Here is a 14,898-nt window from a genome sequence, read left to right as displayed (position 1 = left end):
GTGATAATGGTGATTTTGCCCCTATTTTTTTTAACTTGGTGATTTTGCCCTTGCTTTTTTAAACTGAAGATTTAGTTTACCCCTATTTTATTAGAAAAACTAATGGCATCAATTTAACTGCAAAAAAAAAACTTTATGTCCAACCACATTCAGCAAATCTGTCTGCATAAGTATACTCGACCGCCCTATGTGCGCTCACCGGCCGCTGCGAATGCTAGTTTGCTGCCATTGGCCGCAGAAGCTGCTAGGGTTAGAAGGGAGGTGGAGGTGGTGCAAAGGAGCAGGAGAGTTTTAGATAGTTATCTAGGGTTGGGATGGTTGAATAAGGGGTACTTACATATTTTTATGATTTTTTTTAAAAAATTTATTACCTTTTAAATTCATTTAACAGAGGTACACTTAAAAAACACTCAAAGTAGGGGCAAATAGAAGCTTCATTTTTGAAACGTGAGGGTAAAATCACAAAGTTAGAAAAAGAAGAGTAAAAACATAATTGGCTTCCTCGGCAAGGGTAAAAACACCAATTTCCCTCTCCAAAAAGACATTACATCATGACACGATCACCACATCTCCAAAATTTCTTTCAAACAAACTATAACAAGGCCAATAGTTCGGGCAGCATGTCATCGCAGTTAGTCTCAACCAAAGAAAGGCAAGTGGATGTTTCTATAAATCACCAGTTATATCATGTATGTCTGACTATATATATGAGCTGCCACATCCAGGAGTACATCATTCCGACTCCACAATAGAATGACACCATAATGAGAGGTAGGAAGGGGAGTCTATCACCAAATACATGATGGTGAAATACTCGAGACCATAACTCTATAGCTGCAATTCCCAAAAGATAGCTTAAACCAATCCATCCAATGAAGCCATTCTTCTTCACTGTGCTGCCTGACCGATTTACTTTCTTTCCTTCCTGGTCAGAGTTTGCAGCAAAATGGGATGTAAAACCTACCCACATGAGGGCAGCGTAGGTCAACAGCAGCATCACCTTTATCAGGTACTCTTGTTTCTCAAACAGCAGCGGGAATAGAGAGTAGCATGAAACTGCAGACATAATTTGTTTAACAAAATGATCAGTATTTAAATTGTAGCTAGGCATATCACATTCTGACATCACAATCATAGTATTACTAAAAAGCATACTCGGTAATATGGGTAGTATTGCAGATATTGAGGCGGGCTATATTGCAAAAGAATTTTTTTTTCATGGACAGAAAAGGCACCAAAATTTTTTTTTCAGGAAATGTTGCAAGTGGAACTGAGTAAATATTGAAGTATAACCAAGAGCAAAACATACCTATGGACAGCAAAAAGTAATGCCTGGCGTCGTTCAAGCTATCCATGGTAATTAGGGCAAGCGGGATAGTGAAATGAAGTGATGCCTTCTCATGTACATGCCATCCAAATATAAATCCACATGTGCAAGCATATGAGACCCATCTAATAATATGCTTGGGTTGGGGATTAGAGAATGCTCTGACAAGACAAGGAGTCATGGCAAGTATGACCAATAAGAACGTAGTAATTGGGGTGACCTGCAATCCATTATGTTCACAGATATGAAATCATACATCCATCTTGTTCCATTGGAATAAACAAAAGGAACAAAGAACTGATGGCAGATGAGAGAACCTTGGGAAGAACAGCAAAAGGAGATGAATCACCAACAAGGCCCCCGGTAAATGAAGCTTCAGGTATGGCAATGTTGAAGCCTACTCTTCTAAGAAGAAATGCAAGGACCTTGTCAAGTATTATATAGAATACCCAAAAGTTTGGAGCCCAGTAAGCATGGCATAAGCCTCGACCAAAGGGAAACAATCGGTTAAATAGTTGTTGGATCTGCAGAATTATTAGTGCCGTAAGAATTGTAGTCATCTCAAAAAGAAATACCCCATATATGAATGCCCTTGTTGAGAGGATTGTCCAGAACAGAAAAGGCATATATTACAGACAATGTTTGTTTTATGAATGCCCTTGCTAACCCAAACAAAGTATAAAACGTGTGACATATGGGCATATATTGATAAAGGTCAGCACTGAACTTTCTACAAAGTTCAATTTATCAAACCCCTTAAGTTCAAGAGACAATAGCCCTGGAAATTCATATATCTACAAGACTGCAGGGCTTCATTTGGCAAATGGGATTAACAGGACAGCACAATAGTAAATTGTGTATGGAAAGGCCATTTGGCTCAGAGGTTGCAGATAGACCAAGGTGAACAACATGGTATTACTAAGAAAATTTCATAGATATGCTAGGGATTTGATGCAAGCTTAAACACATATCATAAGAAAGATAAAAGTATAAAACTGTTGCACAGTGCATTACTAATACTAAATTATATGCATTCTTTACCAGATTCAACATCAAATCATTTCAATTAACTCCAGGAAAATTGCAGATGTTACAGACAATGTTGTATTATAGGGAATGAAGTCAAACTGAGAATAAGGCTGGTACATGGATATACATATTGTTAAAGTGGAACCACAAAATCCCCATGAGTTTGAGGTTTACCAATACAAAGTAGTGTTTAAGAGTGCAGATTCTAAACATTCAAATATCCTAGAACAAAAATTCAAAAACTCATTTGGCAAAATGATTAATAGCACAAAAATGCAGAACTTGCATGATGGGTAGCTGTATGGAAACAACATTTAAATTCAGAGCTTGCAGACATAACAAAGAACCAACAACCTATCAAGTCAAACTCCACAGGAATTTTCACAACTGAAACCAACGTTAGTTGTTAGGAGGGCTCCTATCATAAGAAATTCGATAATAACAGGTACATGGTGCACTACTAAATTTTAAGCCTTTGCTACCAGATTCAAGGTCAAAATAACTGAAGTATTGCATTACTCACTAATTACAGTATGGAGACAACACAGCAAGTTGTTTCATCAAAACTGAATCAAGCAAGCAAGCAAGCAAGCTCACCTGTCCATAGTACACGAAGGGCGTAAATGCTGCGGCAAAAACAGCAGCTACTCCAGCACCCATCAGCACCAGCCTTCCTAGCCCCTTCACGACACCTCGGCCACAGCAATAATGCCGGAACAAATACGAAAAGTACACCGGCGCAGCCACGAGGAACAGGTGCTTCGAGCACAGCAACGAAGCGAACACGAGTCCCCCGGCAAGATCCCATCCCTGCTCGAGAAAGTAGAGCGAGAGCAGCAGAAGCCCCATGAGGAATCCATTATACTGGAAGTGGACGTGGTCGACAGCGAGCAGCGCTGGCGACCACAGGACGAGCGCGAGAGCGAGGAACGGCCGCTGCCTCCGCCGCGCGTCCCTCGCCAGTAAGAGGGCGGACCCGAGGAGGAGGAGATCGGAGAAAGCGACGGTGAGGCGGAGGTAGAGGAGATGCGCGAAGGGCGGGGAGTCGGGCACGGGGACCGTGACGAGTGCGGCGTCGACGAGCGGCGCGGGGAGGGAGAGGAGGCGGGAGAAGTGGGCGAAGAAGGGCGGGTAGTCGAGCGTCCACTGGGAGGAGGCGTCGGTGTACCACTGCCGGGCGGGGAGCGCGCGCGTGAGGGCGAGCCAGTAGCGGTGCACGTCGAAGTCGGTGGAGCGGTAGGTGGGGACGAGGAGGAGCTTGACGCAGGTTGCGACGGCGAAGGCCCAGGCCGCCCTCGCCGCCGTCGCCGGCGAGGTGCTGGCGGCCATCTGAGCGGCGCGGGTGGGTGGTTCGGGTTGGAGATCTCGGGACTGGTGGGGACGGGAGGGGCGGGTCTTGGGGTTTGTTGGGCCACTACAGAACGGGCCGAGTTTTCGTGCCGTGTCGTGGCTGCCGCCGTCGGCGGATTTTTGGTCGGCGGCGCAGGAGTTCTGAACCGGGCACGGAGACGGAGACGACGCGGCGCCGAGGAGTGCGGGGCCATTCGCCGGACGGGCGTTGCCCTGGCTCCGATGGCGCTGCGCTGGCGGCATGTGAGGTCCGGCGAGGGGAAGATTGGAAGGACACGTGGTGGCAACGCGGAGCACGGCACCCGTGGGGGAGGGTGTGTGGTGCACGGTAGTGTTGGGCTGTAGCCCGTTAACGAGGGGAGTTGGGCTTGGGCGGTGGTCATTTGGGTAGCCCAGCCAGGCAAATGGTTCAATTGAACTCTGCTCCTGCGTTTCCTCGCCTGCTTCCCGCTTTCAGGCGATTCTCCCCCAAAGTCCTGCCAATCCCAAACCGAGGAGAAGCGACCCCAAAACGGAGAGGACTAGACATCAATCGACTCATAACCGTGTTGAATGCGTGGATTTCCTCTCAGACACGCTGAATTTCGTGTGCTCATTCACGGTGTGGCCAGTGTTATCCTTTCAGACATTGAGAGTTTCAGACCATATTTCGTTTTTTACTTCTTAGGCGATTTCAGAAAAAATCGAACCCTCTCGATGCAAAAGTTGTTCTCACGATAGTCTGAATTCTGAACTTTCTTTCAGTGACCTTACATTTACACTCGATTCAAGGAGTATTGCTTTTGTTTACGCAGAAACAGGGGCAATGAGTGCGTCATCCAATGGCTTCAGCCATTCGTGGCCGTCAATGTATGATGCGTCGAGGAATGGGCGAGCTTGCGAGTCGTCGAGGTTCCTGGCATACGCGACCCTTCCCGCCATGTTCGCGCCGTCTCCGCGACATCCGTGCTCGCCGTAGAAGACGGTGCTGGCCGGGAATCCATGCACAAACACGTTAGCACGATCGAGATAGAGTTGCAACTGAGTTGAAAACATAGACGTTCTCGGAAATGAATTGACAACAAGAACCTGTTTCTGCTCTCTTGGCCCCAGTTGTCCCATCCCGCTGATGCCACGATGGCTGGCATGTAGGTGTACGCGAAGACCACGCGAGAGTATGCTTGCCACGCCCGTCCATCCCCGAAAATGAAGTCGATGCTTCCTTCGATGAAGCATTCCTTGAAATAATGCCTCAATTGATCGTCTAGAAGAGTGTCTTGGGCGCCAAAGAAGCCACAGCCCCAGAACGCTGCCATGTCACCGCTGATCCTTATGGCAACAGCTTGTGCACCTACAGCTCCAGGTTTCGGAGCTGGTGCTGCATTCTGATGAAAGAAATGAGAGAAAGAACATCAGGCCAATCAGGCCTGCAATGTTTGCTGAAGAGAAACATCAAATCATTGCATAAAGGATTCAGTTATACCTTGAAGCTAATGTTTTTTTGCAACAAAGCCAGGTGCATCGATTTGGACAGATGCGCTCTCGGGTGTTCCATGTGCAGAATTTGCCGTGTCGTTCCACACGATCGTGGTCGCCTTCAGGCCTTGTCCCTGAAACGTGACGTTCGGCTTCTTCACAGTCACCTTCTCACTGAAATGCAGACACACAACAGCTGAGCTCACATCGCTACTGTACATCAAGTCGCCTGTTCACAAGTTGAATCAAACATGCTTACATGTATATGCCAGAATTGATCCACACCACGTTCCTCTTCTCGCTGTCGGGCGGAGTTGCGTCGACAGCTGCCTGGACTGTGGTGAAGTTGCAGCAGCCGTTGGCGTCGACGCAGAAGACCGCCGTGGAGCTCCTCTCGGGCAGCGGGAAGCTGGGTAGACACGCGGTGCTGCCTGATGGCGAGAAGTGGCAGAAGATGAGCACGACTGCAGCAGCTACGCCTAGACGGAGCATCTTGAGGTGCTTGTGAAACTTGCCAGGAAAATTTCTAAGATTTGAGTGATGAACTGAAGAACTGATGATGTGCAGCGTTGAACAGGCCCTTTTATACTGAGAAAATTGAAAGTGCATTTGATTGTTCAGATAAGCAACGCGGCGAATCGCAGCCAATTTTAGTTGTCGTCAGGTTCAAGCTTACGACCTGGATCAGCATTGAGAAACCTCTGCAGCAACAATGGCTACTACATGTAACATGTCTACTTGACATTTCCAAGCTAAGTCGCTATTTCGATCGACGCGCTCACCGAACTGCATTCAATTTGCAAAGCCCATTTACATTTCTAGACTGCATCGCAGTGCTCTCTCCACCATCACAACTGGTTCATCCCAAGAACCCAACGCGGCGACAGCGAAGATGAAGCTGCAGCTCTCCATCGGCCCAACCATCATCACAGCGGCTTCCAACGACACTGCTGACACGGCCGCACAACGATGATAACCAAAACTGCAAGCAACCGAGCACCCCGTTGGTTGTTAGAGTAGTAAAACCCCCAAAATGGGTCGCTGCCTCGCTGGTAATAAGCCTATGGTGCTCGTGCCTCGGTTGTTTTGCGACGTTCGCCGGTCGTTTGGCCGAAACGCTTGGCCGGGCCGCTGCTCGCTGCCGGCCATCGCCGGCCGGTCTTTGAATCAAATCAAATATGTTCACCCAATATGTTCAGAGCGATTTCTTATCAAGTCAGAGGCAGAATTTGAATATCTGACTCAAACGAAAGTTGTAGGTCAATATCAAATCTGAAACTTTTAGTTTTGGATATTTTGAAGTTCAGTAGAAGAATTTGGAGAAAAATGCACTGGAGGTTTTAGGTTCAGAAATATTTAGTTTAAACTCAGTTCGAACAGCAATGTTCAGAGCTCGTTTTGAATAGATTAGAGCTGGATTCAAGAAAAGTGCATAACATGAATAAGGTAGACAGATAAAATATCTACAACTTTTATTTTAGACAATTGCAATGTTCAGTTATGAAATTTGGAGATCCTTGGACCCAAACATGGTCAGTTTGAATAAAGTGCTGAAAACACTGAAATTTCGCCTGAACCCGACCTGTTTGAGTTGATTTTTGAGGGGGTTAGGGGCAGATTCAAGGCACATGCCTGTAATAGAAAATGGAGAGGAATGATAGGTATACAATTTATCTTTCGGGATATTTTGAAATTAAGAGGATTTTTTGGGAGATCTAAGGGTCCAAAATTCGTGCTTTGTACTGGACAAGACAGAATTCAGAGAACTACAGTACACATCATCCTTATCTTCTTCCTCGAGCAGCCAGGTGAATTCGCGCCCAAATTCAATGTCTCCACGAGGCAAAGTGCAGCATGGCCATCACATCTCAAGCAAGCAGGAGGTGGCGCTCGGATAATATCGAATCGATTCAAGTAAATACTACGGAGAGCAGCCCCTCCTCTTCTACCCGTCAGTTCTTTGCCCCATAGCAGAGCTGCTCCCATCGTCAAATTTGCCGTCGTTGCCTCACCAACGTCCAATTCCTCGCACACACGGACTTCCCACACCACCTGAGTTCTATTTGAACCATTTCCCTGCAAAAACGACCACCAAAGCACCCTGTCCATCATCTTCTTCTTCCTCAGGCGTCTCTGAACCGTGCAGGCAGGGGTGCGAAGGTGAGCAGCGTTTTTCCTGTGTCGTGGGTCAGTTCTAGTGAGTCCAGAGGAGTTTTAAGCGTGCGTGGGAGGTGTAGCTATCTTTTGTTGGCCCGTTCCGAGGCCGAGGCGGCAGGAACGCGTGCCGTCGCCGTCGGCCATGGCCACCGCCGCCAGCTGCCTCTGTTGGAGAAACAGGAAGCCAGGAAGGGGAGAAAATGCGTAGGGAGGTGGAGATGCTTGCTAGGAAAGCCTTGGCTGCCGGTAAAGCTCACCGCCGGCGAGGCCAGGGACGCCGCCGCCCCTGTTCCACGGCCTGGCCGAACGCTGTGAGGGAAGAAGGAAGTCGGGCCCCACCTGTCATAGAGAAAAAAAGAGGGGGAAGGGCAGAGTTGAGAGAGTTAGGAAGTTAAGGGAGTTTTGTGCAAATAATTTAGTGTAGATTTTTTAAATGTTGAAAATTATTTTATTTGCATAAAATCGTAGAAATGTCCAAAATTAGTCAAACCAATTTTATTAGGTGTATTTTATTTTTCTTTATGCATGAAAAATATCATAACCCTAGGTTTATAGCAAGGTTTAATATTTATTTATTTCCTTTATATTCTTATATTCTCAACCAATTATTAGACATAATTAGGAATAATAATAAATAGTAAACTAAGGTTTTTTCTAAGTAGAATAATTCAAATAGTCTTAATTAAATGCTTAAAGTTTGTTTAAGGCATAAACAAATAGGATAAAAATGTGTTAGGGTTTATAGAAGAGTAATTAGGTGTTGGATTGCAATTTTATTGAGAAGAAAGTTGGGATCCATTTTCTAAAATGTTTCTGCATTCACTAAAATCATATGGATCATACGCTTAGAGCCTGAAGTGGATGTTATCAAAGTCATCAAGCCATCATCTGAGGATCTAGGAGAGGAGAAAAGAAGTTGATCAAGACCAAGCTTGTACAAGAACTCCAAGTTGAAGCTTCACCCTTCAAATCGGAACAAGGCAAGCACCGAAGCATCTACGCCTACTAATTTCAATTAGCTTATATACTGCATTGAATGCTTAAGTCTAGGAGTTGCTTGAAACTCATTTGATGCATGTTCAACCTCCTTGCTTTAAGGACATCTTTGCCACCTTCTCAACTAGTTAGATCAAACCAAAGTGTCTAAAAAAACCTACACTAAAAGCAACAAAAAGTCTAGATATTGCTCGGAGGTTCACTTGATGAAATAAGTCAATGGCTGATGAATATGGTGGTTGTTGAGTACAGAGCAGAAGAGGAGTTATGACTCTGTCATCACCTCTAAAGAAAGAATAAGAAACTATAGTATGTTTGATCGTAGATGAAGCGTTGAACAAACTGGTCATATGCTGACATATTGTGACACCTGGCCCAGTAGTGACCCATGAGTGTTGCGTGCACATATTTAGTACCACCTTACTAGTTGAGTAAGGGTGGAGCCAACTTATAAGCCTTTGTCCTCCAGCCATAGCACCTTCGGGTTAACCCTTGTACACGAAACGAGAATGAAAGTGTAAACAGGGTGCTATATGTAAGTGGGCTCGCCCCTCGGAAAGGCTGGGTTGTGCAGCGTTGGGGGCAGGGTGTGTTACAAATGGTATCAAAGCTATTTGGTTGACCCAAATTCTTAAACCAAGTTATACCCCACTCGACGTGGATATAGAAGGCGGGGTCTTAGCCTGAAACCCGTGTTGAGATCAGACCCGACGGGGGGTCCTTCACATGGATGCGAACTCGTATGATGATAATCTTGGTCTAGGGTTTAGTATCCTTCTCGTAAAAGGTTGCCACGTGCGGTTTACCAGAAGCTGTATGTGACGTGTGGCCAGTTATCTCCTACAAAATGTAATTCGATTCGAATTGCTGAATTCTCGGTTATGAATGCCGTTTGATCTTGCTTAAACATCGTAAAGTAATTACGATGCAATCTTGATAAAATTTGTGGCTTGTTAAGCCTAGAGGTATCTTGGTGAGTGTGACAACTAATTATCCTTTTCTCTAGATAATAACTTAATCTTTCTTAATAAAAATTAGTATCCGGTGATTCCAAATATTTTATATCAATAAAGCCAATCCACTTTAAAAAGCTTTGCATGCCCTTGATTCCTAAATTTATATTTGTGTATTCGGGTCAGTCTTGCTGAATACCTTCATACTCAATGTTTGTGTAATGTGTGTGTTTAGCAGTTTATCCGGAGGAGCCTCGAAGTCAAAACATCGAGATCTCAAGATCCGAAGTGTATGCTAAGTCCATACACCTCTGGATGTTTTATAAACTCTTGTGTGATAGGGCCTGCATGTTAACCAACCCTATGACTGTAGGATCTACGCGTTTGAAACTCTGTAGAACTGGTTTGTGCTTATTGTGTAACAAATCTCATCTTGTTTTTCTGATATACATCCAACATCTATATGTAATATCTGATGTTGTAATATCTGATGTTTCAATGTAAAACGATCTTGTACGCATATCTGAGGCATAGTTATACGGTGGATGATTCGGGTGAAATCCGACGGACTACCGGATTTGTTCCATCTTAGGAGCATTAATTAGATTATCTTTGTAAAAAAGGTGATCATATGCTCTTAAGCCGGGATAAATTAGACAGTTCCGCCACAGGTGCCGATCCCTGTCGCCTGTCGACCTCGCAACATCGAGAATGGCCGGTCAAGGTCCGACCATGGCTGGTCTTGACCAGTGCAGGTTGCGTTGACCGCGGCCTGGTTTGTCAATGATTAAACATGTTCTTGAAATGGCTTTTGTTCGGTAGAAAAAGTACTGCTAGTATTTAGTGATTTTCTTTTGTGTTGTTTAATCAGCTGCAAATGTTAAAATGCATAGAAAAACTTTAAAAAGTGGTAAAAATGTTAAATCAACTTTGTTGGCTCTAGTAAGAATAGATCTACACTAGATGTGATGATATGCCTATTTTTCCCTTGATAAAAGTCAATACATGAATAATGTGGGTTATTGTATTTTTAACATTTTTGTGCACTAAAAAATCATGTAAAATTTAAAGTAAACTAATTTAGTGTATTTCTAAGATATTAAATAGTTTTTGTTTGAGAATACTCTTGGTAAATACAAGTAGAACACTTCATTAGTATCTCTATACTGCTAGTTTTTGTTTGTCACCAGAATTTATTCATAACTTTGCTTGGTAAATTTATTTTCTTTTAGCTTTAGTAACCCAATTTGTAATATATTTTATACATATGTTTCTGTTATTTATTTCGCTGAAGTTTTGCTGTGCATAACGAGTACTATGATTTGTCCAGTTAGCACAATTGAAAAAAATGAACTTATTTAGCTGACATATTTCATATTTTTATTCACTAAATTAATTAGTTAATATGCTCTTTCTTTATGATGATGAACAACACATCTTTTGTAAACTTGATAACTTTATTTATGGAGTTAATATAGGAGATACTTCTGGTTAAAATTAAGTTTGAATCTGAACAATACCATCTTAATGCATCACTCATATTTCTTTATGTTGTTAGTTTGTTGATTTACTCAGTGAATGACTGCACAGTTACTTATTTAATTTTTTTTTATGTCATGCTCATCTTGCATTGCATTTTCATATTCATGTAGAACTCTCTGTTATTGACAGCAAGTATATGATCTGTTGCCGAGGCTTAGGACCTTCAAGCACCGCAAGAAGAGCAACAAATCTTTGAGAAGCAAGAAGACGCGGCCCAAAGTCCGGAACAGCCACATGCTTAGCAGCCTATCTTTTAGCAGCATGAAGACCGCAAGAATTTGGTGAGTGCTAGTATACTTTTCCTATTGAACTTCTAAAGATTGGAACGGTTTTAATCTAAATAAAAAGTAACTTCCAAAGGCCGGTATGAATATGAATACTCTTTATTTAACAGTTTTTCTTCCAAATTCGTATAAAAATAAATTGTTGATTTCTTTATTTTTCAAATGGATTTATTATTATTATTATTATTATTTAATAAGTGTATTTGAGATGGACTTGTTAGATTTTAGATTAATGTACAACGTTAGATTACATAAAAATCAATTATGTGTATTTGTTAATATTTAATCTCCATACCCTGTTGAAATGAAACTTGCGAAAGGGCATTTAGCCTAGTGGTTACAAGAGTCTCGGTAGCACCTGAGGTCCTGGGTTCGACTCCCTATGGGAGCGAATATTCTGAGATTTAGCGGCGTTGTTCTAAGTGGTAGGTGACGTTTCCGTTGACAGCGAGGTGCCTGTGGCGACTTCGTCAATCTCGAGGATTTGCCGGCTCAGTCTTCGAAGATGCTCATAGAGGTAGGGTTTGCGTACGCGTGTTCATAGGGGCGTGAGTGTACTTGCATTGTGAGTGTTTGAGTTGTAATGTGTAATCTAAAAAAAAGAAACCTACTTGATAGGTACCGTGAGAAGATCTTGAGCCAATTCTCTCAGTGTCACAAAAATTTGTGTAGGTTCTCTCAGTGCCACAAAATTTTGGAAAATCCCTTCAGTGTCATGGAACCCAAACTTTATCCCTCGAATGCCAATTCCGTGAGCTTCTGTTAGGGTTTTGAACGGAAGGTCACCTGTTGCGGCAAAATGCAAGTGTAGATGTTACCAAAATACCCTTTAGCTTGCTATTTCTCCACCTATCTCTACCCATGCTTCCTTCCCCAAACCCATCTCCTGTTTTCCCCATCTTCCTAAACCCTAGCGCACCACGCTCGCAAGGCCAGCAGCCACTGCGGGAAGCAGAGGCCGGCGGCACGCTCGGCGCCCGCCCGAGTTGGGGAGTCGCGGGGCTCACGCGGCGCCCGCCCGCATCGGGGAGGCGCAGGGCACGGCGGCGCCCGCTCGCGTCGGGCCGCGGCGGCTGCCCGGCATTGGTAGCTGTGGGCCACACGCGGCGCCCGCCCGTGTCGGGGAGGCGCGGGGCACGGCGGCGCCTGCTCTCGTCGGGCCACGGCGGCCGCCTAGCATCGGTTGCTGCGGGCCACGCGCAGCGCCTGCCCACGTCGGGGAGGCGCGGGGCACGCGCGGCGCCCGCCCGCTTCGGGCCGCGGTGACTGCCCGGCGTCAGCAGCTGTGGGCCACGTGTGGTGCCTCGCCTCGCGATGAAGTGGATTCGCAGATCTCGCCTCGCCCCATCCTCACACCCGCCGGTCAGTCCCCGTCGTGCGTCCACTGCATAAATGGAGTCGATAAATCCAAATCCTTCATGGCTTCCTGCAGGGTGAGTCAAAATGTCAAATTGTTGCTCTTTCTCCTTGACGTATATTTCAACAGCAATACTAGTCTTAGGCATGAGGTAGTTTATCCATTTTGATGGCATATTTACAGGATGGATCCTAAATCAAGCTACCTTTTGGAAATTAGAATTGTCGGGAATCCTAGATGTAGGAAGGAGATTAGTTGCTTTATTTATGAAAAGGTTGTAGACTCAGACATCTGCAAATTTAAGGACTTAGTGGATGAAATTGTGGATAAATATCCTCCCGGATATCATGAACTTGTGACTGTTGCCTACCTTGATGATGCTAAGCCAAAGCTACCTAGAGATAAAATCAGATCAAGAGTTGCTTGCTGAAAGTGCATTTGGCCCCCTAAGGGGATTTTGGTGTTAATGACACGCACAATTAAGGAGCTAATGCGTTTATCGAGCAATGAACAGGTTCAAAAATCATTGAAATGCAAAAGAGCAATGAACGACGCTATATTTGCTATTGAGACAGTGTTTGAGCTTCGTTGAAGACCTTTTATAAATTTCTATTTTGAATTTGAGTATAGGAAACACCGTACTACTAAGAGGGATGCGAAAAGTTGAGGTGAAGATGCCAAAGTGCTCTAGAGATGCTAACATATCCATGAGAGACACAAAGCACTCACATGAGCACTTAACCCTGAAAATTAAGTTCCTTCGTGGGGTCGGAACCCCACCGGAAATTCGCTGTTATCTCCATCCGAGGGTCCTCGGTTTGCTGATTTAATTTCGTCGGAAGTTCCGACCTGGGGTCGGAAGTTTCGACCCCCCTCGGAATTTTCATGTTCTGTCCGACCGAGGGTCCTCGGCCAATGGGTTTTAATTTCGTCGGAAGTTCCGACCTGGTGTCGGAAGTTCCGACAAGTACATAACAGCACTGTAATGGCTAGTTTTGGGGAGCTCGGGTATAAATACCCCTTCACCCCCCTCACTCATTTCCTGCTGCCTCCGCGAACTAAACACAGTCTTGAGCTTCCAAAACTTCTCCCCAATCCTTCCAAGAGCTAAACTTTGTGAGGATTCGAGCTAGGACTTGGGTGAGAGCAAGATTTGAGTGTGACCTTGAGCCATTGACTTGTGAAAGTAGCCATTCCCATCTCAAGAGCACTTGGCGCATCTCTAACTGTCGATTCGCGTTTGTTACTCTTGAAGCTTGCTTGTAGACGGTTAGGCGTTGCCCATGGAGCATCCTCTCGCGTGTGTGTGCCCTGGGAAGTTTGTACAACATCTCATAGTAAGTGACCTTGGGCTTGAGAGGTGATCTCGCCCTTGGGTGAGGAGCATAGGGGTTCTTGAGCTTCGTCTCTTGAATCCTTTCTCAACGGAGACGTAGCACCTTTGGGTGTGAACTTCGAGAAACAAATCGAGTGTCTCTTGTTCATATTGTTCATATCTCGTTCTTGTTGACTTTGAGCTCGTTTTGTCCCGATCTACTCTTGTGGAGTGTTTCGTTGTGCAAGACCACTTGCAGGTTACTCTAGGACATATTGGTAAACTTTTGATTCAAACACATTTTCCAGGTTCTCCTCTAAACTTGTAATTCGTTCAAATTCTTACCCTCGTCGGAAGTTCCTTCACAGTGTCGGAAGTTCCGTCCATCGAAAGTTCCTTCATAGGGTCGGAAGTTTCGACAGACTAATCCGCTGTGAAGAATTTTTTTAGGTTTATTTGCAGGTTCGCCTATTTATCCCCCCCCCCTCCAGGCACCTAGATCCTTTCACTTGCAATGTTTGCCAAGTATACTAAGAGCAAGGCTGTGAGCATGGCCCTCGCATACACCCTGCCCACAGAAATCCCTCAGTGGCCTACTGTACCTCAGCCTACTCATTTAATTCATGAACCTGCATCCAGTCAGTCCACAGAAAGCCAACCTAGCACACCTCAGGCTAATGATGATGAGATCAATGTTGTAAATCCTAAACCAGATAATGAATTTGTGGATGTGCATGAGGAGAACCTGTATGTAACCAATACATGCATGAGGAATAAGGCAAAACATGAGTTTCTTGACCCTCATGAGTCTGAATATGATCCTCAGGAAGAGGATGGCTTGGTAGGAAATGATCCTGTACCACCTCTTGTTGTGTCTTATGATAAAGAAAATCCACCAATGGCTGTGGGTAGCACATACACCAACATGGCTGAATTCAAGTTGGCGCTTTCTTACTACGCAATTAAACATGAATTTGAGTACGACACTGAAAAGAGTGATCCAGAAAGAATGATTCTTCACTGCTCAAGAAAATTGAAATATGGATGTAGGTGGAGGTTATATGCAGCTACTATGGATGACAAAATGTCAATACAGGTAAATAACGTGCGCTTGTTTTGTTCTTGTTCTATTT

General features: G+C 44.6%; 1 protein-coding gene and 1 pseudogene across 1 annotated transcript; both read right to left on the bottom strand.

The window, feature by feature from the left end:
- Positions 1–574: 574 nt before the first annotated feature.
- LOC120712908 (probable dolichyl pyrophosphate Glc1Man9GlcNAc2 alpha-1,3-glucosyltransferase) lies at positions 575–3,968 on the bottom strand. The gene is made up of 4 exons (XM_039998839.1): positions 2,954–3,968; positions 1,645–1,851; positions 1,310–1,547; positions 575–1,056 (listed from the first exon to the last, which is right to left on the bottom strand). The coding sequence occupies exons 1-4, from the start codon at positions 3,947–3,949 to the stop codon at positions 686–688; spliced, it is 1,812 nt and encodes a 603-aa protein (XP_039854773.1). The 5' UTR covers positions 3,950–3,968; the 3' UTR covers positions 575–685.
- Positions 3,969–4,492: 524 nt separating this feature from the next.
- On the bottom strand, positions 4,493–12,625 carry LOC120655938 (annotated as a pseudogene).
- Positions 12,626–14,898: the final 2,273 nt, after the last annotated feature.

This window comes from Panicum virgatum, chromosome 1K (genome assembly GCF_016808335.1).
Source record: "Panicum virgatum strain AP13 chromosome 1K, P.virgatum_v5, whole genome shotgun sequence".
NCBI classification, from domain to species: domain Eukaryota; kingdom Viridiplantae; phylum Streptophyta; class Magnoliopsida; order Poales; family Poaceae; genus Panicum; species Panicum virgatum.
Note: the sequence above shows the minus strand (reverse complement) of the source record. Positions and strands in the feature narration are given on the sequence as shown.